The following is a 27,395-nucleotide window of genomic DNA, read 5'->3' on the forward strand; positions in this document are numbered from 1 at the left end:
AAGTCAGTTATGCAAGTGGACACACAGGATATACCATTTTAGAAAGCCTATATATCATAAAACTTGTTTTAAAAGATAACTTTGAAAAATGGAGCAAAATTCACTTCCTCTTCAAGTATAGAAATCCATCGTAATTTTAAGAGGCTACAAAATATAGGTAGAAACTAATGTAATTACATTTACATTAATTAATACTTAAGTTCGTTAGCTTTAGAAAGAAATGCTTACCTGTGACTGCATCATCCTGATAAAGGTTTGTTTTTAGCAAATCATAAACATCTTGACGTGCAGTTCCCATGGCTGCCAAACCAAGGCCCAGACTGCCACCGTGTCTAACGATCTAAGGAAAAAACAGATTCCACTGATTTGGTACACTATACTTAACATACAAGCTTTTATTCTAATTTCAAAATATAGTTTCACATTAAATATGCAGAGGTTGGCTCAGTAAGTGGTCAAAAGGTCAGTGACAAACTCAGCAATTTCAGTTTTTTGTTTGAGAGGTAGTTTCACTCTTGTCACCCAGGCTAGAGTGCAATGGCGAAAGCTGGGCTCACTGCAACCTCCACCTCCTGGGTTCAACTGACTCTCCTGCCTTAGCCTCTTGAGTAGCTGGGATTACAGGTGGCTGCCACCACGCCCGCTTAATTTTTGTATTTTTAGTAGAGACGGGGTTTCACCATGTTGGCCAGGCTGGTCTGGAACTTCTAACCTCAGGTGATTCGCCCGACTTGGCCTCCCAAAGTTCTGGGATTACAGGTGTGAGCCACTGTAATCAGTTTCAAACTGAATTGAAACAGCAATTTCAGTTTTAATAGAATGATATTTGCTGATGCCAAAAAATAATAAGCTGAGGCTGGATTGGTGGCTCATGCTTGTAATCCCAGCACTTTAGGAGGCTGAGGTGGGAAGACCACTTGAGCCCAGAAGTTTGAGACCAGCCTGGGCAACATACGGAGATTCAGTCTGTACAAAAAAATAAACACAAATTAGCTGAGCATGGTGGTGCATGCCTGTGATCCCAGCTACTCAGGAGGCTGAGGTGGGACAATGGCTTGAGCCCAGGAAGTTGAAGCTGCAGTGAGCCATGATCATGCCACTGCACTCCAGCCTGGGCAAGACAGCAAGAAACTGTCTCAAAAAGTAATGATAATAAATTAAAAATAGAGAGTTGCAAAATGAACGTGAGAAAACACAGTGGGCAGAGAGAGGCCAACTCTCTTTCAGTAGGTTTACATGAGAAGGGGAGGAAAAAGACTGAACAACTAAGAGGGAGATGTCAAGAAAATAATTTTGTTTAGGATAGATGAGACCTGAGTATGTTTACGGGTTGAGGGAAAGGAGGCAGTACAGAGTGAGAGGCTAAAGACAGAGGAGAAAAAGGTATCTAATGGAACATGGTTGTGAAGAAAGTGGTTGAAAATGAGGTCAGAGTACATCCGAAATATATACATTTGAAAGAAGAAACTTTAGTGGTCATCTGTCATTTTTGAATGCACAACATCCTTCTATTGGTGACAGCATCCCAACATTCCTTTGGTAATCCTCCTCCCCACTGGTTAGAGTCTTGGTGGGACTGTCATTTAAGAAGCTCCCGGCCGGGCGCGGTGGCTCAAGCCTGTCATCCCAGCACTTTGGGAGGCCGAGATGGGCGGATCACGAGGTCAGGAGATCGAGACCATCCTGGCTAATATGGTGAAATCCCGTCTCTACTAAAAAATACAAAAAAACTAGCCGGGCGAGGTGGCGGGCGCCTGTAGTCCCAGCTACTTGGGAGGCTGAGGCAGGAGAATGGTGTAAACCCAGGGGGCAGAGTTTGCAGTGAGCTGAGATCCGGCCATTGCACTCCAGCCTGGGTGACACAGCGAGACTCCGTCTCAAAAAAAAAAAAAAAAAAAAAAAAAAGAAGCTCCCACCTTCCCCTAGCCAAAGTGTGACCCAACACAGAGCAATACAATGCTCCTTCTTTGGAATTTTTGTCTTTCTTAAGTGGAATAACCCAATGGCCAGAAATGTTTCAAGTTCATTCATCCTGAAGGTAGGGTCCTGAAAAGGCTATTTCATTAGTTCCTGTTATCTAGCATCTGTGGTGTTGCTCTGGCTCCTTAACCTTTGTGAGAACTAGTTTATCAGCCTTTCTGTTAATTATATAAGCTATTTCCAATAAACTTCTTATTCAAGTTAGTTAGAAATAGTTTTTAATGCTGTCTATTGCTGTTTCTTTTTTGTAACCATAAACCCTATCCGATAAGAACGTTTTTTACCTGAGACCAGAGGAAATAAGGTAAAAATGTGTGTACTTGCACACATGATTTGTGGCTAAGGGGCTTATTGAGACAGATCATCCTATTGGCTTCAATCTTTTCACTTATGCATGAGGGCAAGGTTTTCTGGATCACTTAAACTACTCTCCTGATGGCCCTCACTCCAATATAGAAGTCAGTCTAAAATTGTATTTTAAGGTTCCTTAAAATAAGAACAGGGCTACTTAGTAAGCTTTTCCAAAAGATTTACATTTTAAACAATTATCAAAGATCAAAACAAGCAAGCATTCTAACTTCTGAGAGACTGCAATTTCTTTAGGCCTTAATTTCCAGCAAAATGTTAGGGCCCAAACTAGATGATAACTAAGGTCACTTGTAGTTGTAACACTTTAAGATGAAAGTGTGGGAATACAACATGTTTTACAAATACATGCAGGGCTTAAAGGAGTGAGAAACACAATTTTAGCTTATCAAGAAGGAAATGAAATTACCTAAAAAAAAAGAGAAAAAAAAAAAAAACCCAAGATAATAGTTGTTTTGGGTATTCCCAAATCCTATGAAATCTCCAGTCACTAAAATAATTTGGCAAATATGTTATCCTGGATTCTTGAGTTTTGAAAACTTAGTTTTCCATTTTAGTACTTACATCATTGCTGGCATTCTTAAGCTGATTAAGTAGATAGTCAATTATATCACCACCATGATTGGCATGAATAAGACCTAGTGCATAGAGACCTCCTCCTTCCTGATAGGCTGATCCTGGAGAAGTATCCTTGGGAAGGTATGTTGCCATTAACTGTAATGCTTCTTTTTCATGACCCTGTAAAGGTTAGCCATGACAAAGATGTCAAAAAGAGAAAGAAAGAAGAAAAAAGACACAATGTTTTCTATGATTACTGCCTTTTCCCCAGAATGTTCACTTGCTAAGAGAGAAGGAGGTAGTGGGGCTCTCTCTCATATAATTGTATCACTCAAACAAGAGGACAAGCCTTTAAGAGACCCAGTTACACTCTGGTTAGAAAAAAAAAAAATCACAAATGCTTCAATTTTTTCCCTTTGTTTTATAACATTTGCCCAAATCCATCTCAGATCTCAGACTATGCAAATAACATTTCAATTTATCCTTTCAATGGCTTATACAGTCTTTATAGAAACAAATTTCCACTTTTTATTAAAAACAAACACACATATAAATATTTTAGTATCTTATTTACTTTAGCCTTCCCTACAAGATGACTTATCTAACTTAACAAAGTGTACTTGTTAATGAATTATAATAAACTTTTACTTTTTCTTAACCCCAGAAAAATTACTTCTTTTCGGATGCCTGTTTACACTGACCAATATATGTTACCTTATGAATTACACCCAAACTGGCTGTAGCAGTAAATTTTGCCCAGTTAGTGGCTCTGGCCAACCATTCCAAGTTATCTCTGTAAAAAAAGATATAATTATTTTAATTAGTATTAAAACAAATGAATTCCTTAAAGCTTTTTAACACTAAGGTCAAAAGCATTAAAATTTTACCTTGAACACTTTCAAATTACTTTGTGGATCTCAAGTTACTACTGATTCTATTTTCCCTCTTAAATTGTTCTTAGTATTTTAAGGATTTTTTTAAAAGCATGATATGTGATTCTACTATAAATAAAAACACAATTATATAAAATTTTAGAGCTTAATGTATTTCCTTCAAGAGCCTATAATCAAGCCAAGTAATAAAAGGAATTAATTTTACCTTAAAACAAGTAGAAATACGCAATAACAAATACATAAAATAGCAAAAATATACTTTATTTTATTTTATTTTTTTTTTGAGACAGAGTCTCGCTGTCGCCCAGGCTGGAGTGCAGTGGCCGGATCTCAGCTCACTGCAAGCTCCGCCTCCTGGATTCACGCCATTCTCCTGCCTTAGCCTCCCGAGTAGCTGGGACTACAGGCGCCCACCACCTCACCTGGCTAGGTTTTGTATTTTTTTTAGTAGAGACGGGGTTTCACCGTTTTGGCCAGGATGGTCTCGATCTCCTGACCTCGTGATCCGCCCGTCTCGGCCTCCCAAAGTGCTGGGATTACAGGCTTGAGCCACCGTGCCCGGCAAAAATATACTTTAGAATTAAGGACTGGTTAACAAGGGAACTACTGTTAACACAGTGTCTGTTAAAAAGGATTTTAGGCCGGGTGCGGTCGTTCATGTCTGTAATCCCAGCACTTTGGGAGGCCGAGGTGGGTGGATCACCTGAGGTCAGGAGTTCAAGACCAGCCTGACTAACATGGCAAAACCCCACCTCTACTAAAAATACAAAAATTAGCCGGGCATAGTGGTGTGTGCCTGTAATCCCACCTACTTGGGAGGTTGAGGCAGAAGAATCGCTTGAACCCAGGAGATGGAGGTTGCAGTAAGCCCAGATTTGCATCACTGCTCTCCGGCCTGGGCCACAGAGTAAGACTGTATCCAAAAAAAAAAAAAAAAAAAAAGATTTTAAACCAAAGTGGAAATCACCAAGCATATTTACCTAAGAAACTGGTCACTGGTTGTCCCACAGTGCATAAAAGAGTTTGCTATAACGGTTGCTGTATGACATACAGAATTCCGTACTGCATCCTGCAACAACAAATACAGAATTGTTTCATCACTGGCAAAGTATTCATATATGCACACCCTTACACACACAGTCAGAGGTCCTATTTTGTGGTAAAAGCATGAACAAATTGAACTGAGATTTAAAACATGGATTTTGGGTATTTCTTTTATAAAGACTAAATAGCTAGTTTACACAAACAAGCAAGTCAAAGTTTTATTTGCAGTTTTAACAGAGCTCAACGGCAGATTTTAGGTGGGGAATTTAGACAGCAGATTTTCTATCCTTTGGTTTAAACTTGCTTTTTCTCTTCTGCATCTTGCCGAAGGTCTCCAAGGTATTGGGATAACCTGAGGAGCAGTGCTGCACCTCTGACAGTTACCAAATAATTTTGTTTATTTTTAGTTTTTGAGACAGAGTGTTGCTCGGCTGCCCAGGCTGGAGTGCAGTGGCGTGATCCCAGCTCACTGCAGCCTCCACACTTCCAGGGTTCAAGCAATTCTCCTACCTCAATCTCCCGAGTAGCTGGGATTACAGGTATGTACCATCACGCCTGGCTAATTTTTGTATTTTAAGTAGAGACGGGGTTTCACCATGTTGGCCAAGCTGGTCTTGAACTCCTGACCTCAGGTGATCCGCCTGCCTCGACCTCCCAGAGTGCTGGGATTACAGGTGTAAGCCACTGTACCTGGTCAAATTTTGTTTATTTTTAATGAGACTATATTATAAAGACTAGCTTTAAATTCTCATGAATGGAGACTATATGATTCTGCATACTTTTTGCCATTTGCAAAGACTGTATTAAACGTTTCAAAAAGCATTCTTACACATGTTTCAATCAAACAACTGTTTAACCATTCAATAATATATGGCTACAAAAAAATGACTTTGGGAAGGGGTATTGGGTAAATAAGAGAAGGAAGATTTTTAATGTTATTTATCTTTTTATATTAAAATATTTTGAATCAAATATATTACTTGCTAAAAAATTAAAATTAGTATTAATAACTGTTAAGATCAGTATCTCAAAAAACATTGCAACAAGATAAGAATTGCTGCTCTCAAGGACATCATAGTTCAATGGGAAATACAGACATATAAACAAACTGAATTTGTATTCTCTTTTTTGTAATAAAAGGAAAGCACAGATTTATTGAAATGAAAGTACACTCCACAAAAGTGGAGCAGGCTGAAGCAAGCAGCTCAAGAGCCTGTATTAATATTCTGATTGTGCTATTTGTCTAACTGCTCCATGTATACATTAAAAATGAAAAAATGAGTTAACTAAGCTTCCCAACAAGAGACAAACATAAAAACAGGATCTCAGGCCGGGCACGGTGGCTCATGCCTGTAATCCCAGCACTTTGGGAGGCTGAGCCGGGCGGATCACAAGGTCAGGAGATCGAGACCATCCTGGCTAACACGGTGAACTCCTGTCTCTATTAAAAATACAAAAAAATTAGCCGGGCATGGTGGCGGTTGCCTGTAATCCCAGCTACTCAGGAGGCTGAGGCAGGAGAATGGCGTGAACCTGCGAGGCAGAGCTTGCGGCGAGCAGAGATCACACCACCGCACTCCAGCGTGGGCGACAGAGCGATACTCCATCTAAAAAAACAGAACAAAAAACAAAAACAAAAACAAAAACTGGAGCTTAATCATTGCTAATTTTCTTCCTTTCCAGCAACTTCAAGAGGATCACTGATTGCTATTTTTTCAAAACTTACTTTTTCCTTAATTAGAAATAAAATACAAGAAAGTATCCAACAAGAAATATTATAATTACTTACATTCAACAAAGAAGTAAATATTTATTGGCCGGGCGCGGTGGCTCAAGCCTGTAATCCCAGCACTTTGGGAGGCCGAGACGGGCGGATCACGAGGTCAGGAGATCGAGACCATCCTGGCTAACACGGTGAAACCCCGTCTCTACTAAAAATACAAAAAACTAGCCGGGTGACGTGGCGGGCGCCTGTAGTCCCAGCTACTGGGGAGGCTGAGGCAGGAGAATGGCGTGAACCCGGGAGGCGGAGCTTGCAGGGAGCTGAGATCCGGCCACCGCACTCCAGCCTGGGCGGCAGAGCGTGACTCCGTCTCAAAAAAAAAAAAAAAAAAGAAGTAAATATTTATAAAAACCCTCTGTTATTGATGAATTTCTTACCTTTGTGTTTTTTAGAATCATGAGGTCTGTATTATTGTTTCGTATTAAGAACTGCAGATGTAATTCAATAGCCATTTCACCACTTAAAATTTTAATCATTTTCAAAGTCTGGTCCTTAGGCTCTGGACTCTGCCAAAACAAACAAACAAAAAATGAAAACTCATAAACAGTATTACTATAATCCACTAATCCAATTTTATTTCATCAGCCCTAAACCAGTGAAATTCAAGCAGTCCATTTTAAGAGAAAGGATAATTTATTTCTTTATTAGATGCTACTGAGATAATACACTAGCTCAATGGAAGAATACAATTCATCCCCCGCTGGCTTTCAACATAAAATATTTAAATATTCAAAAAAAACTGGGAAAGAATAATTACTGATGACATGCAGGAAAATTACTTTTTATTAAATGAGTCCATTTATATTTTAATTGAGAAACTTCCTCCTTGAAATTGAGAAAACTGAATAATCAACATATATATATGGAGTATAGTGGCGCAATCTTGGCTCAGTGCAACCTCTACTTCCCAAGCTCAAGCGATTCTCCCGAGTACCTGGGATTAAAGGTGTATGCCACCATGCTCAGTTAATTTTTGTATTTTTAGTAGAGACGGGGTTTTGCCATGTTGGCCAGGCTAGTTTCGAACTCCTGACCTCAGGTGATCCAACCACATCGGCCTCCCAAAGTGCTGGGATTACATGCATGAACCACAGCACCCAGCCTTGATTTTATGTATGAACTACTATGCCACCAACACAACTTTCCAACCAGATGAAGGACAGCTGAAGTTCATACACCTGAGCGTCAGGAACCAAAAGTCCTGATACAGGAAGCATTTACATCTAACAGACCACTGCTGTAATATTTACCCTACCCTTCCAATACACCACAAACATAAAAAAAAAAAAACAATTAACCTCTCTCCCATATATGTTGCCATTTGCTAGAGACCATACCTTTTTCTCACCCTGTGACAGGTAATTTGAAGTTATTTCAGACAGAAAGAACTTCTGCCTGAAGTAAGGATCTAAGGATTTGATTTCTTCTAAATGTTTTTTTGGGACCAATTTTTAAAAATAATCTTTACAGAAATTCATTTTTATAAAATGACTTTGGTATCAAACTTAACAATACACTTTAATAAAAGCAGGTATATAATATGTACTTAAAAGAATTTACAATATCCTATGGAAATATATATTAAGTAACAATCTCGACTTCAAAAAGCACACTCACTGGGCATTGTGGCCTGGCTCAGTGGCTCATGCCTGTGATCCCAGCACTCTGGGAGGCCAAGGCAAATGGACTGCTTGAGCTCAGGAGTTCATGACCAGCCTGGGCAACACAGCGAACCCCGTCTCTACAAAAAATACAAAAATTAGCCAGGCATGGTGGTGCACGCCTGCAATCCCAGCTACTTACCTAGGAGGCTAAGGTGGGAGGATAGCTTGAGCCTGGCAGGCAGAGGTTGTAGTGAGCCAAGACTGTGCCATTGCATGCTAGCCTGGGTGACAGATCAAGACCCTGTCTCAAAGGGGGGAAAAGAAAAGCACACTCACTGCTTCTGGTGTCTTTCCTACAAATGCACTGCCTGTCTTTTCTTCTGTTTCCATCGAGTCACTGAAATAAAAAGAACCAACAATCAATAATTTTTTCTGAAGAGAAGTACAATTTGTTTATACCACAGATCTGAACCATGTCCAAATTGAATATTTTGCAAGAAAATAACGTTTACTTAAGTATTACCACTAAGAAATAAAAAATTCTACACATCTCTAAGATGTATATTCCTCCAAATAATAAAAACATAAAAAGTAACTAGGTTAGCAAAATCATGGACAACAAATACAACAAGAACACGTGATACCTTCTTCATTCACAAACCCCGGTCAGGTAAAGTAAAATCACCACCAGCTACAAAATGGGCTTGAAAAGAAGGGGTTGAGACCCCACCTACTATTAAATCTAATCAGCCAACACTCCCTTGTAGGTCAAAGCACCATACTGAGGAAAAAATGCTGGGCAGAGAATCCAAATTAAAAAGGCAGGGACAAAGATAAAGAAGGTACCGATAAGCCTGGGCAACAAAATGAGACCCTTGTCTACACAAAATAATTAAAATAATGAACCAGGTATAGTGGTGAATGCCTGTAATCCCAGCTACTCTGGAGGCTGAAACTGGAGGACTACTTGAGCCTGGGAGTTCAAGGTTACAGTGAGCTATGATCGCACTACTGCACTCTAGCCTGGGCAATGGAGAAAGGAAACAGAGCCAGCAGATCCCAAAACAAAAGCCATAATTTTGTATAGTACTCCACAAAAACAACAGAAGAGGAAATACTAGAGGGCAGTAAAATTGGAAAAACTATCCTAAACAAGCCTCCTTTGGAAAAGTTTAGAATAACTAATTTCAGTAAAAATAAGCTACAGAAAAGCATCAAAGTAAACTCATAAAATATTAGAAAAAAGTTATTTCAAAACAAGAGAAATTAGGAAAATTATACAAAATATACAAGAATATTACATATTAGAATTACAAAAACTCAAATATTAACATGACAGAACTAGGGAAAACCAGAAATAAAAGAGAAAAAAAATCATTTCAGAAATGAAGATTAACTCAGAAGGAACTTGTAACCACCACACATAAACCTTAAGAAAAGGAGAAGGCAAGAAGAAAGAAAAAAAAAACAGAGAGGGAAAAGGTATAAAGATTACAAAGGAAGGAGTAAAATGGTCTCTAACTGTAGATGACAAAGATGCCAATAGAGAAAATTCTATAAAAGGATCTACTTTAAAAAATTTACTTAAAAAATCATTTATAAAGCTATAAATATAAATGATTTTATCAAGGTCATAGGATTCAATGTTAGTATATAAAACTCAATTATATTTCTATATACTACCAACAAAAAAAAAATAGAAATTTAAAAATACCACTTCACAACAGCATCAAAAAACAAATTATACTTAGGGATGTAAGAAAATTAATTTAAGAAAAGATGTGTGAAACCTCTGCACTGAATCTACAAAACACTACTGAGAAAAAAAATTAAAAACCTAAATAAATGAAAAAGATCACCATATTCCTGGATTACAAGATTCAATATTATCAGGATTTCAAGGTGCCCCAAATTGAAGATATTCAACACAATCCCAATCAGAACACCCACAAACTTCTATAATGCAAAAAATCTACAATAGCCCAAAGAATCTTGGAAAAGAAAAAAGAATCAAAATTGTAAGTTTTACAATACCTGATTGCAAGACTTACTATAGTTTTAGTAATAAGGAATGAGGTAGTGATATAAAGAAAAACAAATACAGGCATACCTTTGTTTTACCGCCCTTCAAGGAAGTCTATTGGAGCCACTTTTCCAACAGTATGTGACCACTTTGTCTTTGTGTTACATTTTAGTTATCCTTGTCATATTTAAAACTTCTTAATTTTCATTTTATCTGTTATAGTAATCTGTCATCAGCGATCTTTGATATTACCATTACAGTTGTTTTGGGACACCACGAACCACACCCATATAAAACAGCGAACTCAAAAATGTGTGTGTTCTGACTGCTCCACACACCGATCATTCCTCCATCTCTGTCCCTCTCCTTGGGACTCCCTATTCCCTGAGACACAACAATATTGAAATTAGGCCAATTAATAACCCTACAATGGCCTCTGAGTGCTTAAGTGAAGGAGAGAGTCCCACATTTCTCACTTTAAATCAAAAACTAGAAATGGTAAAGCTTAGTGAGGAAGGCATATCAAAAGCCGATATACAGGCCAAAGGTAGGCCTCTTGCATCACAGACAGCCAAGTTGTGAACGCAAAGAAAAAGTTCTTGGAGAAAATTAACAGTGCTACATCAGTGGACACATAAATGATAAGAAAGCGCAACAGTCTTATTGTTGATAAGGAAAAAGTTGTGCTCTGGAGAGAAGATCAAAGCAGCCAAAACCTTCCCTGAAGCCAAAGCCTAATCCAGAGCAAGACCTTAACTCCTCAGTTCTGGAAAGGCTGAGAGAGGTGAGGAAGCTGCAGAAGAAAAGTTTGAAGCTAGCAGAGAGCTTGGTTCATGAAGTTTGAGGAAAGAAGCCGTCTCCGTAACATGGAGGTGCAAGGAGAGGCAGCAAGTGCTGATGCAGAAGCTACAGCAAGTTACCGAGAAGATCTAGCTAAGATCATTGATGAAGGTGGCTACACTAAAAACAGATTTTCCATGTAGACAGAATAGCCTTCTATTTGAAGAAGATGCCGTCTAGGACTTTCACAGCTAGAGAGGAGAAGTCAGTTCCTGGTTTCACAGCTTCAGAGGACAGGCTGTTCTTGTCAGAAGCTAATGCAGCAGGTGACTTTAAGTTGGAGCCAATGCTCGTGTATCATTCTGAAAATGCTAGGGCCCTTAAGAATTATGCTAAAGCTATTCTACATGCTCTGTAAATGAAACAACAAAGCCTGGATGACACCACGTCTGTTTACAGAGTGTTATACTAAATATTGAAGCCCACTGTTGAGACCTACTGTTCAGAAAAAAGATTCCTTTCAAAATATTACTGTTCATGGACAACGCACTCGGTCCCCCATGGGTTCTGATGGAGTTGTACAAGAAGATTAATGTTATTTTTATGCCTGCTAACACAACATCAAGTCTACAGTTCATGGATCTAGGAGTAATTTTTACTTTCAAGTCGTATAATTTAAGTCATTTCTTGAGACTATAGCCGCCACAGAAAGTGATTCCTCTGATGGATCTGGGCAAGGTAAATTGAAAATCTTCTGGGAAGGATTCACCATTCCAGACGCCATTAAGAACATTTATGGCTCACAGGTGGGATGCAGTGGCTCACACCTGAGATGGGTGGATTATCTAAGGTCAGGAGTTCGAGACCAGCCTGGCTGACACAGTAAAACTCTGTCTCTATTAAAAGTACAAAAATTTGCCGGATGTGGTGGCCCCCGCCTGTAATCCCAGCTCAGCAGGCTAAGCCATGAGAATCGCTTGAACCTGGGAGGCAGATGTTGCAGTAAGTTGTGAGCCGAGATTGCACCACTGCACTGTAGCATGGGCAACAAAGCAAGACAGCCTCAAAAGAAAAAAAAAACGAAAAAAAGGAACATTCACGGTTCACAGGAGGAGGCCAAAATATCAACATTAATAGGAGTATAGAAGAAGTTGATTCCATCCCTCATGGATGACTTTGAGGGGTTCAAGACTTTAGTGGAGGGAGGAATTGCAAATGTGGTGAAAATAGCGAGAGAACTAGAATTAGAAGTGGAATCTGAAGATGTGACTGAATTGCTGCAGTCTCATGATAAAACATCAATGGCTGAGGAGTTGTTTCTTAGGGATGAGCAAAGAAAGTAGTTTCTTGAGATGGAACCCACTCCTGAAGATGCTGTCAACATTGTTGACATGTTAGGTATAGGAAAAAATGTAAAAGAAGTAATCACTTGCCGGGTATGACCCACAGACCCTGGCCAAGTGGCAGATGAAAGAAGTTCTCAGACAACGGATATCCAGTGAAGGAGTGGGCTAGGGGGCTGCTGGCATAAACAGGCATAACTAAGACACACAAATGTTTTTAGTAAGTGATCTAAATGTGTAAAATACAGAAAAATGAAATTTTAATACCATATCAATTTGTACAGAATGCAAATTTCTAATACTATAGAAATCTGTGTATTTAGTTCTAATAAAAGCAGAAAAAGCTGAGAATGTTCCTTACTTTCTAAATATCTAACCCAGATATATCTAACCCAAATATCTAAAAGGTAGCCCTGACCTATCCCACCTGAGTTTTTAAATTTACTTGATTAAATAGTACACATGTTGTCTGGTAGGTCCTCCCTATGAGATAATCACTTCTATTTCTTTCTAGAAGGGTCAATTTCTTCGGTTTTCCTTACTACGCCCAGCACAGTACAAAACAGAGCAATAGCCTAATAAGACTTTACAATCTATGAAAGCTAGTGGCAAAATTTATTCTTAGAATATGCTTCCTATAAATATTCTACCTGTCCCCAAAATGAAATAAAGATTATTCAATTAGTTTAGATGCAGAAGAAGGTACTTGTACCTGTCTTTCTCTGATCCCGGAACAGTACCCGTATTGGTGGATCCAGGTACAGAAGCAATAGGGGTGCCAACAGTTCGAAGATTCTGGATTACAGATGACAAAAACTGCTGGCTAGCACTTTCATACAAATCAAAACAAATTTGATATGCCATCAGGAGGTTGTCTTCCTTTACCAGCTTCTCTAAGATATCACTCACAGCCTGAGGATCATCTAAGAAAATTAAGCACTAAAATGGAGAAAGAAAGTTTTAAAATTATTTAATAATTAAAAACTTCATCTACAAGGTACTTAAGGGGGTTGTTGAATGAATCCTGGCTTCTTTAAATCTTATCCATAACTTATACCTAAGTGCTCCTTAATTTGTATTTTTTGCCTTACCATATGTTATGGAAGTTACTCATTGATTTAACATACATTGTGTTGTGTTGGGCCAGGTCATGAGACACTAAAATTACCATGTTGAAGCATTTCTCTTACTACTCTTATGATCTGCCATTGTTTTAACAAAATTATCCAAGAAAGTTAGAATTTTTCTTTTAAAAACTCAATTTAAATTTTCTTGTTCTCTTAGGCAGCAAGTAACTCAACTTCAAAATAAACACATTAATCAAAGTTATTATAAATTAAGAACAGGAAATAATAGAAACAAAATAAGTGGTCAACAATAAGGAAATGATTAAGTAAGGCAAAGTACATACACTGAATGATTACAACAATCAAGGAAGAGAAGAACAGTCTACGAAGAGTTAGAACATGGAAAAATGTTAAAGGCTATATACAATTAATCTTGTTTATCCACAGAGAAAAGAACTTGGTAGCTGGAGCCAAGTAATAGGAAGACTTCATTGTATACCCCATAATTCTTTTTGAATTTGAAATCACATGAAAATATTATCTGCTCAAAAAGCTATTCTTTTAAAAATGAACAATAAGGTTTTAAAAATAATAAAAGGATAAGGAATAAAACAGCTGAAAGAAATAAAATTGCCTCTAAGGAATAAAACTGAAATACAGACAGGAAGAGGGCAGGGAACTACTATTTTTCATGTGAGTTTTAAAAAACTATGAAAAATATTTAGAAACAACAAAACTCCAAAAACCTACGTAGAGAAAACTGAAAAGAAATACACTATTAAATACTAAATTGACTTTGGGTGATGTAAAAAATCAAGTTAGAATAGTAAGTTGACTCTGGGTGATTTAAACATGGATATTTTTTCTTCTAGTGTTTTGTTTCAAACTTGCTTTAAAAGAAATTGTAAAAAACAGTGTTTTGATCTAAATTTTTAAAGCCTAGAGGATGAAAATACACCGGAGCACATTATAGTTAAGAAATAACAAAATGTAAAATAAAATGCTATGCCCTCAACAGAATACAAAAAATGTATACAATATACCAATTGTTAAAAAGTAAACCCATGCACATCTCCAGTCAATAAAATACAATACAGTCATTAAAAGAATGCAATAGATCCACATGTGCGAATAAGTAGGGAAAAATATCTATGTCTTACCTTTGGGAAAAAGCCCAAATGATGGGAAAGGGAAGCCTTACTTCATTTTATGTATTTTCGGTACCATCTGAAATTTTTTTTATGGGTAATCAAATTCATATATAGAAAGAGATAAAGATACCCAACTATTTTGTTGTGTATGGGTAATGAAACCATACATAATTTATACACTTTGAATTCTCTTTAGAGTGACATAGTATAGGATAGGTACTACTTTAATCTTCTCTTCTAGCTTTTTAAAAAACCTTCTTTGGCCGCGCGCGGTGGCTCAAGCCTGTAATCCCAGCACTTTGGGAGGCCGAGACGGGAGGATCACGAGGTCAGGAGATCGAGACCATCCTGGCTAACACTGTGAAACCCCGTCTCTACTAAAAAAATACAAAAAACTAGCCGGGCGCGGTGGTGGGCGCCTGTAGTCCCAGCTACTCCGGAGGCTGAGGCAGAATGGCGGGAACCCGGGAGGTGGAGCTTGCAGTGAGCTGAGATCCGGCCACTGCACTCCAGCCTGGGCGACAGAGCGAGACTCCATCTCAAAAAAAAAAAAAAAAAAAACCTTCTTTATTTCTAAAAATTTCCTTAAATGATTGGATTATTTTCAAAAGAAAAGATACATAGAAAGAATGTGTTACAACAAAATAGCTTTTTAATGTTGTGAGATTTAGTTTCTTATTAATAAAAAGGAATATAAAGCACATACCTTATCTTTACAGGACTGCTGTGAAGATCAATTGAGATACATGTATAAAGTCATTATAGTAATATAAAGTAATAAAATGTGAAGTGGTGTAACATAGCACAGCACAGCGTGGAGGAGCAATGTAATGAAACATAATGTAATGTCATTACCTGACAAACATTGATGAAATCAGGTTTCTCCAAGTTCATGTAGATTTTAACTAGAACTCTTAGTACTTTATTCCGAAACTGTTTATTCTGCATTAAAGACATGCAGAGCTTAAGGCTATAAGCTAACATTCCTGGGACATCATTCTGAAAGAGATAAAGATACAATGTTATCTGGTTATTGGATATTATGTTTATTTACATATTGAATTATTTTAATCTTGCTTCTTTAGTCAATCTAGGAAGACAATTTATTTAAACCTCTTAAACAATAAAAAAAATTTTAAACCATTTTAGATGAAAATCTTAAAAAGAAGAATTACATATTTTCACATCATCAAAAAATGGATTAAAAACAATATTTAGTGGTACTCAAAATCACCATTATATGAACATAGTACACTATAATAAAGTGATGCTGTTAATTACCATAAAAGATATACAACTGTCCATACACTAAGTAGCTATGTTTTCCAAATGTGTGTGCTGAAGTCTTTCTGCTTTTTATCTTGCTACTAGACTCCCTCATGACTTACTGCCTACACTTAATTGCTGGCCAGGAAACACAACACAGCTCTGAGTGACTCAAGCATTGAGTGCTGTTACATCTGTCTGATGCTATCCCTATGAGATAACTTTGATCCAGGCTCTATGTGTTTACTTGGTGATTCTCAAAAGTACCCCCAATATTTGAGACTTCACCTTGTAAAAGGCCTTCAACATAAATTAGCACACTGAAAGCTACAGGAATGTTTCTCAAAAAGTGAGCTGTGACTTCCCACTGCGTGATAAAATCAAATTATTGAAGTGTGATTAGCAAATTAAAAAAATAAAAAATACAATTTAAAAACAACAGAGTTATATCACAAGTAGTAAGGGTAGGTACTGGTTTCATAAAGCTTAAATTACATCTGTATGTACATGTGCACTGGGATGCAAAATAAGATGCATTTATTACTCTGCTTTATTTTTTAAAAAACATTTCCCATTCTTTTACTTCATATACTTATTTGTTTGACTGCTTGTTCCCTTTCTAGATTCCCCAATGAACTGTTTGCTTTGGGCAGGAAATTTGCTGGTCTTGTTTGCTACTATAGTAGGTGCTCCTTTACCTGAGAAGAATATGTTCCAGCACCCCCAGTGGATACCTGAAACCACAAATAGTACCAAACTCTATATAAATTATGCACAAATTTCTGTTTTCTTCTTCACAATTGTATGGATGGAAGATTCATTCTTATGTACATTTTAGCGCAGCCTCAGCATACAATGCTTTTGTCTTTCCTTAATAAGTTGGGAATTTTCACTTTTTCAATTAAAGGAAGCAGTTTAAGGCTTCTCTTTAGCATATCTGAATTGCCAACATCACTATTCTTGTGCTTTGGGGCCATTACTGAGTAGAATAAGGGTTATCTGAACACAAGCACTGTGATATTACAACAGTCAATCTGATAAGTAAGGTGGCCACTAAAGTGACTAATAGGCAGTGCATACAGCATGGATCTACTGGGATGATTCACATCCCATGTGGGATGGAAAGAGATGGTGAGAGATTTCATTGCACTAGTCAGAATGGTGCACAATTTAAGACTTATGAATTATTTCTGGAATTTTCTATTTAATATTTTCAGTCTGTAGCTAACTGCCGGTAACTGAAACCACAGAGAGCAAAACATGTATGAGTGGGAACAATGTACATCTCCAATGCCTAGAACAGTATCTGGCAAACAGTAAGCATTCAAAAAATATTTGTTGAATCAATGAAAGCAAAAAATTTAATTTTATACATGCGAAGACAAGGATGGGCTACAACTGCACAAAAATGAAATTGAGAGGGAAACAAAGGCCATTATATCACATTAGGCCATTCATGCATTTACTCATTTAAACAAATCGCATTATTGATGTTAAACACTGACCTAGGTTTTGGGGATACAGTGGTGAAAAAGGCACAAATACCTGTCCCGATATAGCTTATACCTGGTGGGAAAGATAGCTATTAACTATTTAATAATTATCAAGGGATAAACACCATGAAAAAATATATAGGACTCCATAAGATTAACAACAGAACTGGACCTAGTCTTTGCTGTAGGGGTTGAGGAGGGCATGGGTATTCAGATTAAAATTCTGCAAACAAGTGATATTTGAGCTAAGTTCTGAATTGTGAGGAGAAATAAAGCAGGCAAAAAAAAGGAATGGAGGCCGGGTGCGGTGGCTCACACCTGTAATCCCAGCACTTTGGGCGGCTGAGTCGGGTGGATCACTTGAGGTCAGGAGTTCAAGACCAGCCTAGTCAACATGGTGAAACCCCATCTCTACTAAAAATACAAAAATTGGCTGGGCATGGCAGCACACACCTGTAATCGCAGGTATTCAGGAAGCTGAGATGGGAGGATTGCTTGAACCCCGGAGGCAGAAGTTGCAGTGAGCCAAGATTGTGCCACTGCACTCCAGCCTGGTTGACAGAGCGAGACTCCATCTCACAAAATAAATAAATAAATAAATAAATGTAAAAAATATTTTTGGAAGGAGGAATGAGGCGGGGTTCATCTAGATGAGAAGACACCAAAATGGCTAGTGTACAGAGAGCTAGCTCATGGAAAGAAATAGCTGGTGAGGCCAAGTAAGCCTGCAGATCAATGTCTATTTTACTCAGCTTTGTATCTTTCTGACCACTTCGGTTGGTGACTTAAATTGTCTTAATTATTGCAAACACTGCAAAACAGGAATATAGCTGAGTAGTTTTAACTCTAATAAATGAACTAAAACAGTAGTTTATTGTCTTTTTTCTTTTTGAGACGGAGTCTCACTCTGTTGCCCAGGTTGGAGTACAGTGGCACGATCTCTGCTCACTGCAAGCTTTGCCTCCTGGGTTCATGCCATTCTCCTGCCTCAGCCTCCCGAGTAGCTGGGACTATAGGTGCCCAGCACCATGCCCAGCTAATTTTTTGTATTTTTAGTAGAGATGGGGGTTTCACCATGTTAGCCAGGATGGTCTCGATCTTCTGACCTCGTGATCTGCCCGCCTCGGCCTCCCAAAGTGCTGTGATTACAGGCACGAGCCACTGCGCCCGGCTACTGTCTTCTCATAAAGGGCAGAGTAATTAATACAACTTCCCCATGCAAGACTTCAAAGGATTATGTGATAAGATAAAAGCAGATATTCCATGAACACAAAACACAACCAAGGTTCATAAATAAATATGAAAATAAGATATTTGGCAAAAGATCACCTTATTATTTCTAAACTAGATTTTCTTTTCACTGCCTATGAAAGTTTCAGTTTGAATAACTTGCTTTGCTGATTCCCCATCAACAATAATCTCTAAAATAACATCATCTACCTACCGACTCCAGTATAGTCTTCTCAAAGACGTCCAGTCTTCGTGTCTCCAGAGCAATGCCAATAGCCTGTTTATACTTGTGATCATCTAGACATCGCTGGAACATTTTATTTACGATGCCTTCCAATCTCTGGTCAATTGGTTTTTTTTCTCCTTCAGGCAAATCTGCATTTTCCACACACTGTTTGGTGTAGTGATCAATGCATTTTGCTGTTGAGGAAATAAAATAACTGATTATCTTGTGGGCTAAACTATCAGAAAGGGCAATGCCTACATTTATAATCATATATACTAATGGGATGACTATAAAGCACTAAGCAAATTTTGAAATGCTAGAACTTATATATTTGAATTAATACTGTTCTCCCATAATATTTACACTGGAGAACTTACACACTAATTCCAATCCAGTTGACATTATTCAAAACATTTCTATCTGCCAGGTGTGGTAGTGCTCACCCACAGTCCCAGCTACTCGGGAGGCTGAGGCAGACGGATCACATGCGCCCAGGAGTTTAAGGCCAGCCTGAGCAACACAATGGGACCCTGTCTCTTATTTATTTTTAAAATTTTTATCTTGTTACTTCATTTTGATCAAAATTCTATTACTCTACCCGATTAAGCTGCTTATTCAAAAGAATTGGCTACAAATAGCTGCTGTTTCACTTTCAAAAAACAAATATTTGCCATTGCTGAAGATATTTTAAAAGGCCTATTATAGCAATTATCACATAGTAGTATATCAGACTTCTTCACATTAATGAAACTATTAGTAATCTGAGAGTAAGAACTATGTCTAAATTGTCTCTGTAGAGTAATGGTGAAATGATTTGCAATGTGCTACAGGTTTAAAAGGCAATTCCAAAGATTTCCAAAAACTTTTCCAGTAACTGTAGCAGATCCTTTGAAAAACAGTCCTGTGTCGCCTAATGACAGTAATGCATACTGGAAAATACATCTTTAGGTGATTTCATCATTGTGCAAACATCATGGACTGAACTTACACAAACCTAAATGGTATATAACCTACTACACAGCTAGGCTATATGGTATGGCCTGGTGCTTCTAGGCTGCAAATCTGTATAGCATATTACTGTCCTGCATACTACAGGCAATAGTATTTGTGTCTAAACACAGAAAAGGCACAGTAAAAATACGGTATTGTACTCTTATGGGACATCTGTTGGCTACGTAGTCTGTCATTATGTGGTTCCTGACTCTATTTATTGTCTCAGTGTGAGGGAGGTGGAACCTATTTCTCCCAAGAAGGTGTCTGAACATTCACGCATAAGTGTTTGTGCCCAATTTAGCTTCCTATTTCACAATGATTTGGGTGCATGGAGGGGAGGGTGTGACATACTGAAGGATATCAATAGCACACCTGATAAGAAACATTTGTTTGCAATTTAGCTATATTTCTTTGCAATCACACCTTAAACTTTCTAAGTACAAGCAAAAGAAGGACATTTCCCTAAGCATTCCATCTTCATAAGGAAGATAAAACAGTAACCCAAGAGGAATGACATATACATTAATTATCCTCTCCATAATTCATTGGCTTGTCTCTTTCCCTTTCAAAGAGAAGTAAGGAGATGAGGGCAAGATTTATTACTTACAAACCATAACCCCAAGAAATAAAAATAATTTGAACTAGCAGAAATGATTGTTGGCCTAACAGATGACCCAAGTTAAATGGGTCTATATTTTGAAGGAAGCAGAGGACTTTTATAAATTGGAATATACTACATTCAAGATTCAGGTAGAACCATGAAGGTTCAGGTATAGTTAATAAGAACACAGTGGGCTGGGTCGGTGGCTCACATCTGTAATTCAAAAATCCTGGGAAGCCGAGGCAAGTGGATCACTTGAGGCCAGGAGTTCAAGACCAGCCTGGCCAACACGACAAAACCCCATCTCTACAAAAAATACAAAAATTAGCCGGGTGTGGTACTGTGCACCTGTCATTCCACCTACTTGGGAGGCTGAGGCACAAGAATCACTTGAACCAGGGGGGTGGAGGTTGCAGCGAGCCAAGATCGTGCCACTGCACTCCAGCTTGGGCAACAGAGAAAAACTCTGCCAACAAACAAACAAACACACACACACAGTGGATGTTATAATACACAACAGACCTTAAAGAATTCCAGTTGTAGGCCGGGCGTGGTGGCTCAAGCCTGTAATCCCAGCACTTTGGGAGGCCGAGACGGGTGGATCACGAGGTCAGGAGATCGAGACCATCCTGGCTAACACGGTGAAACCCCATCTCTACTAAAAAATACAAAAAACTAGCCGGGCGAGGTGGCGGGCGCCTGTAGTCCCAGCTACTAGGAGGCTGAGGCAGGAGAATGGCATGAATCCGGGAGGCGGAGCTTGCAGTGAGCTGAGAACCGGCCACTGCACTCCAGCCCGGGCGACAGAGCGAGACTCCGTCTCAAAAAAAAAAAAAAAAAAAAAAAAAAAAAAAGAATTCCAGTTGTAGAAAATGTCCACCAGGCCCTAATGTGAGCTTTTTGAACCAACTGTAGTTAAGTGAGGAAACATTACCCCTACCCCATCAGAGAGGAACCTCAAAATTAGAACATTTGGGGAATTTTCCTTAGGTTATATAACTGAGGGGGAAAAATGTAGGTCCCAGATTTCAAATGAGATTCATGTTCTCATTCACCAGGTTTACATATATGTCATAAATATATCCTAGGTTTATAACTAAAACTCAGCCTCATTTCCTGCTAAAGCGTTGTCATAACTTGGAGATTTATGAGTCCTGGATTTTCTGGAGGTACTGTTTACGATATTCACTAAGACGTTAGAAAGCCTTTTCCAAATCCTATCTTGCATATCCCCTCACGAATCTCACTGACATCTTAAAAAATGTGCCCTACAAAACTAGAGCAAGGGTGAACCCTTCTTTTAAATAAATAAATGCAAACAGAACTGGTCTATTGATCAAAACTCACCTTCCAAAGGTAAAATGATAAGTGTTTAGAGACAGAGAAAGCATCTACCATGCCATAGCACTTCATACCAACAGTCCAGTTTAAAAGCACAATTTGTACAATAGTGGCATTGTAAGCATTTGTAGATCACTGTTGTAAAAAACCCATAAACTTTCATAAAAAAAAAAAAAAAAAGGTTGGCTGTGGTGGGTCACGTCGGTTAATTCCAACACTCTGGGAGGCCAAGGCAGGAGAACTGCTTGAGGCCAGGAGTTTCAGACCACCCTGGTCAACACAGTGAGATCCTGCCCCTATTTAAAAAACAAAAATCCATCAAATAGAAGAGGTAAGTAAGGTATTTCACCCTCTGCTTCTAGCTTAAAGTGAAGAAACTACTCTAGTTTCAAATAATATGGTCCATCCTTTTAAGCCATCAGTTCTTCCCACTGGATTCACAGATGACAGCCCAATTCAATGAGCCTCCGACAGCAATCAAGTAACTTGCAAAATTTTCTTATCATCATAGCAAAAACTTTAAAAACATGAACACAGAATCCCAGAGACAGATGAAGATACCTCCATCAACCCCCTTGTGCAGCATTTCCCAATTTCTGAAAGAGAATACCAACTTCCTCCTTGTATGTGTTCAAGTGAATAATACAGATCTTCTATTAATCAGCAATGTGAAATATCTACACTGTACACTCCTGACAGAACATGCCCTTGAGCTCTCTGTACTATGAATCCAAAGTTTGATAAAGACATGTCTGAAGGGTATGCAGTCCCTTCTTTCATTTACTACATCACGAGTTTTCAAGCATTTTTTTACGCTATAAAATCTTTGTATAAAATCTTACATAACTGGTTGAATTTACAACTCTGGTTGAAATATGTGTCAGAGAATTCAAAGGCTTGCCTGTGTGTTACCCCTTCCTTCAAAAATAAGGAAACAAGTAAAAAAACAATGGTTACATGTAGAAACAGTATGGGTTTTGGAGTGAGTAAAACCAGGTTTTAAATTTTATCCTCCTATTTAATAACCACGTCTTTATCATCTCAAAACCCAAGTTGTCTCATTTGTAAAACGGCTAGCTCCTTCCTCACGGGGTAGTTGTGGAATAAACCATGGTATACAGAGTGACTAGCATGGTGCCTAGCACAATGCAGATATTCAACAATGGTTTCTTGTATTTGAAAAAAAAAACTACATAAACTGGTACCACTTGTTACTCATAGTAATCTGATTTAATCTTTTCCTCTAACAGTATGCTTATTGGATTGGTGATCATCACAACTGCTGAGAACCAGCACTCAGTTGAAGGGCAGATCTAAAAACTCAGCCTGCATAAAATTATTACACAAAGATCATGAACTTCCAATTAAAATGAAATTTGGCAACATCAAATTCAGGAAAAAAGCTTCTATGTGCACTATAGCAAGAAAGAAGCCGACAAGATAAAGCCTTACCAGATAAATGATAATTACCTATAATAGTCTCCACATATTCAGAGTTATCATTGACATTGAAGAGGTCCCCCGCTCCAAGAGCATAATTCAGAGACTCCTCAAAAGCCCCCAGGTGATAAAATACTTTAGATGCCACCAAGGCTGCAAACTGCCGACTCCGGAAACCTTCATCTTCGTATAAAACTTCTCTGAAAGAAATTAGAAGTACAGGTCTAGTTCAAATTGTGGTTTTCCCTAAAAATCCCAAATCTAAATATTCAAGCCACCATTCAGTTAACAGCAAATTTCTAAATGAATCAATAAGCCACAAGACCCACATTGACAATTAAATTTGATCTACCTTACTCTGATTTATAAAAATAACTTCTTACATTTTGTCTACAGACTCGGAAATTTCTGCCCAGAAGTCATTAACAACTGCATTCAATTTGTGTAGTGCAAATTCCTGTAAAAGACAACCAAAATCCTATTTTGAGATAGACTTATCATTACACTTCCTTAAAAAATTCTTTTCAGCAAATCAATGATCAAATCCTCAGTAATATTTACTCAAACTTTTACCCTATGACAAATATAAAAATTTACCAACTTATACTTTTTCTTGAGTTTACACATTTCTTTTCTTTTTCCAATCATCAACATTTTTCTTCTTTGAATATAAACAATTAACTCCAGGTTGCTGGTTTAGATGTAAAGGAATCAAGTATCTAGAGCCACTAGAAGTACATCCCAAATTTCCATCAAATAAAAAACTTTAAATATGTGAAACAGAAGCAACACCTTTTTGTGTTTTCTGTTGATAACGAAACTGGGGTCAGGGGAGGGGAAGGTGTGGTGGCTCAAACTCGTAATCCCAGTACTTTGGGAGGTCAAGGCAGGGGGATCACTTGAGCCCAGAAGCAGGAGTTTGAGATCAACCTGGACAACATAGTGAGACCCCATCACAACAAAAAAATTTAAAAATAGCTTAGCTGAGTGTGGTGGTGCATGCCTATAGTCCTAGCTACTTGGGAGGCTGAGGTGGGAGGATCATTTGAGTCCAGGAGGTCAAGGCTGCAGTGAACCATGACCACACACTGCACTCTAGCCTGGGTGACAAAGTGAGACTCTGTCTCAAAAAAGGAGAAAGATTAAAAAAAAAAAAAAAAAAAAAGGAAATTAGGGGGCTATTCAAGTGCCGTAATGAGGTTTATTTGTTTTAGCTTTGTTAAACTCAAGGGAAACCAACTGCTGTGGCCAAAATACTATCCCCTCTGGCTAGGTTACAATAATCGGGTACAAGTCAGCTAGGACAGCAACTTTAAATGATGGAAGATTACAGACATCACTAAATTCAAAAGGCTTCACAGTATTCACACTAAGCCTAGTTACTTTTTCTTTAATTCATACCTTAAGCTGTGGTTCATCTTCATCCAGAAGAGAAATAATTCCAGCTATGAAAGAAAAGATGTAACATGATTATGAAACACATTCTCATGAAAGTGGAAATTAACACCTGGTCAAAAATATATGATGGCTGAAAAACAATTTTTTTGAGGGGTAACTTCTCTAGGGGAATGATTATTTTTCTTTGAAAGTGTAAAGGTTTATATCTCAAGTTTAAGACTTAACTATATTATCAAACCCTCATGGCACAACATATATCACATCACTTGCCTAATTCAATGGTTTTCAAAGTGTGGTTCCTGGAATAACAGCATTAGCATTGCTTGGGAACTTGTTAGAAATACAAATTCTTGGCCCCACTCCAGATCTACTGAATCAAAAATTATGGGGATGGGGCCCAGTACTGTGATTCTTTTGCTTCCTATAGTTTGAGAACCATTGGCCTAATTTACTGATTAAAATGGGAAACTTTCCTGTACAATTTTAGAATAAAATTATTCATACAAAATAAATCAACAGTTATAAGATTACTTACAAAAATGGGAGCATTTAGTCATCGACTCAACAAGGTAAAATACTTCAATTATTTCAAGGTGTGTATATTATGGCATCTCTTTCCTATCACAAGTAACCTGGGTTTTACTAAATGATGAACAATCATACTCATTCTGAATTCACTTACCCAAGCACAGTGTTCTCCGTATGGCTTCTCTTAGTCTCAAGGTATTACCACTAACATAGGAGAGTAAAAGGAATAATTGTCCTCTCCAAAAGAACACAGCTTGAAATACAGTCAAAAGTCAAAGGGATTATTGGAAAAATGATACGGGAAATTATTGTATTTAGACCACAAAGGAAACCACTCTCAAATGTTTTCCATGTGGGTTTTAAAATCATTCCAGAACACTGAGTTGAATCTGTGATTTGATTAAAAAGTGTCACGGCAACTTAGTTAGATGTAGCCATTTCTAATGGACAAGTATAGGTTTGCCAAATAGCTTAAGCAGTCTTTAGAGAGCCATACAGGAAAAGACACAAAATCTACCAAGCAAAACTAAAGTAGCATAAAAACAGATATAAAGAATCTCTTGGTACTCCAGGTTGGTATGACAAGTCCAGAACAGTGATTCTGAATGGACAGCACAGGGAACAGATAAATTTCAAAATTCAATCAGTGAAAAAGAAAAAATTGCAAACTAGTGATAAGGAGTAAGAGGACAGGCCAGAACGCTTTAAATGTAGAACAGATCTTAAAAAACAGAACACCTAATACTAAAACCGCTACCTATCCTCAATCAAGGTATTTGAACGGCTTTTACCAAAAAGGGAGATGGATTTTTACATTCTTTGGTTTGGTTTCACTTATGACTAACCGGTTACATGATTGTCCTGGCTTGGAAACTCAGCCTCTGGCCACGGACCAGAACTAAATAAAACACACTCCATACATTAGTACTTCCCATCTTAAAAACAAAACAGAACTCTCTTCTGGAGAGGGGAGAGAATGGGAAAGCCCTAAGGATGCTAAAAACCTCTTATGCCATTATAGGAACTGAGCAGATATTGGTCTAAACTTGTTGAATCAATTGACAGAAATATTTGGATATTATTTACAAATATGGAGATATGTTCCAGAAGACACAGCTTAAAAGTTGGGAATAGTTGCCTCTGGGGATCAGGAGAGGGAAAGTGAGGTGGGGAACTATTGTTTTAAAGCTTTTTAGCACAACTTGCCTTTATGTGTCTGTATGATGTTTAAAAAAAAAAAACACAAACCCACTCAATTTCACATCTCCTGCCTGTAAGCACCTATCTCTCTCTCTCTCCACTCCCCTGCATAGTCAAACCTCTTGAAAAAAACTAGTAGAACATGTTGAGCTCTTATTCACCACTGTATGCTAGTGCCTAGCAACTGCCTGGTCAATAAATGAATGAACAAACTGACTAATCCACACCAGAACCATGACACTAGTCTGTTTAGCACCTGGGACAAATTCTAAGCCAACATGAGCCATAGGACAGAAAACAAAGTGACAAAATATTTGGAAGACAGTTGACAAGTAACCCAATAAGCTTCAATGGCATTAATAAACACGTACTATATGATCACCACAGACTCTCAGGAGAGGACCTCAAGAATTACTAGTTTTGCCACCTTAAAGAGGCTTAAAGTCTATTATATTGTCATCAAGTGCTTTGCCAGCCTCTACTTTAAAAACTCAAGGGACTGATGAATTGCTTTGACGAGCTGACTGAGCTCTTCAGTCAAGACATACTTTTGAATTTCTGCCATGCTCTCAGCAGTGTTCTAAGAATTGTGAAAACAAGCTTCCTGCTCAAAATTCTACCAGGGAAAGAAAGACAGTAATCAGGCAAGTAAACAAACAAGGCAACCACAGAGTTGTGGTGGAGAGAGAGTAAGCGTGTTTCAACAGAATGATCAGGGAAGGATAACATTTGAGTGAGACGAAAGACTGAGAAGCTAAAGGAAAATCTGAGGAAGAGAAGACTAGAAAGGAACAGAATGTGCCAGGGCCCCGAGATAGGAGAGAAATTGACATATTCAAGGAACAAAAAGGCCAGTGTGATGAGGATGTATTTACTACAAGACAAGGTGGGAATCAGATCATGCGGGTCCTTGGTTAAGAGTCTGGATTTTACCGTATGCCAGGGGTGTCCAACCTTTTGGCTTCCCTGGGCCCCAGTGGAAGAAGAACTGTCTTGGGGCATACATAAAATACACTAACACTAACGATAGCTAATGAGCTAAAAAAAAAAAAAACAACAACTTTGTGTATAATTTTCACGATATCCG

General features: G+C 38.1%; 1 protein-coding gene across 1 annotated transcript in view; it reads right to left on the reverse strand.

The window, feature by feature from the left end:
* Positions 1 to 27,395, reverse strand: part of PSMD1 (proteasome 26S subunit, non-ATPase 1) — a 123,949-nt gene that overhangs the window by 94,938 nt on the left and 1,616 nt on the right. The window contains exons 2-13 of the mRNA XM_033229877.1: positions 24,584 to 24,627; positions 23,566 to 23,639; positions 23,213 to 23,382; positions 18,796 to 19,001; positions 15,448 to 15,591; positions 13,087 to 13,313; positions 8,565 to 8,625; positions 7,002 to 7,130; positions 4,778 to 4,866; positions 3,619 to 3,697; positions 2,911 to 3,084; positions 229 to 340 (exon numbers count right to left, since the gene is read on the reverse strand). Coding sequence (XP_033085768.1) covers positions 229 to 340; positions 2,911 to 3,084; positions 3,619 to 3,697; positions 4,778 to 4,866; positions 7,002 to 7,130; positions 8,565 to 8,625; positions 13,087 to 13,313; positions 15,448 to 15,591; positions 18,796 to 19,001; positions 23,213 to 23,382; positions 23,566 to 23,639; positions 24,584 to 24,627 — 1,509 coding nt within the window. The remainder of the gene's footprint in view (positions 1 to 228; positions 341 to 2,910; positions 3,085 to 3,618; positions 3,698 to 4,777; positions 4,867 to 7,001; positions 7,131 to 8,564; positions 8,626 to 13,086; positions 13,314 to 15,447; positions 15,592 to 18,795; positions 19,002 to 23,212; positions 23,383 to 23,565; positions 23,640 to 24,583; positions 24,628 to 27,395) is intronic.

Source organism: Trachypithecus francoisi, unplaced genomic scaffold (assembly GCF_009764315.1).
Source record: "Trachypithecus francoisi isolate TF-2019V2 unplaced genomic scaffold, Tfra_2.0 Lachesis_group13, whole genome shotgun sequence".
NCBI lineage: Eukaryota > Metazoa > Chordata > Mammalia > Primates > Cercopithecidae > Trachypithecus > Trachypithecus francoisi.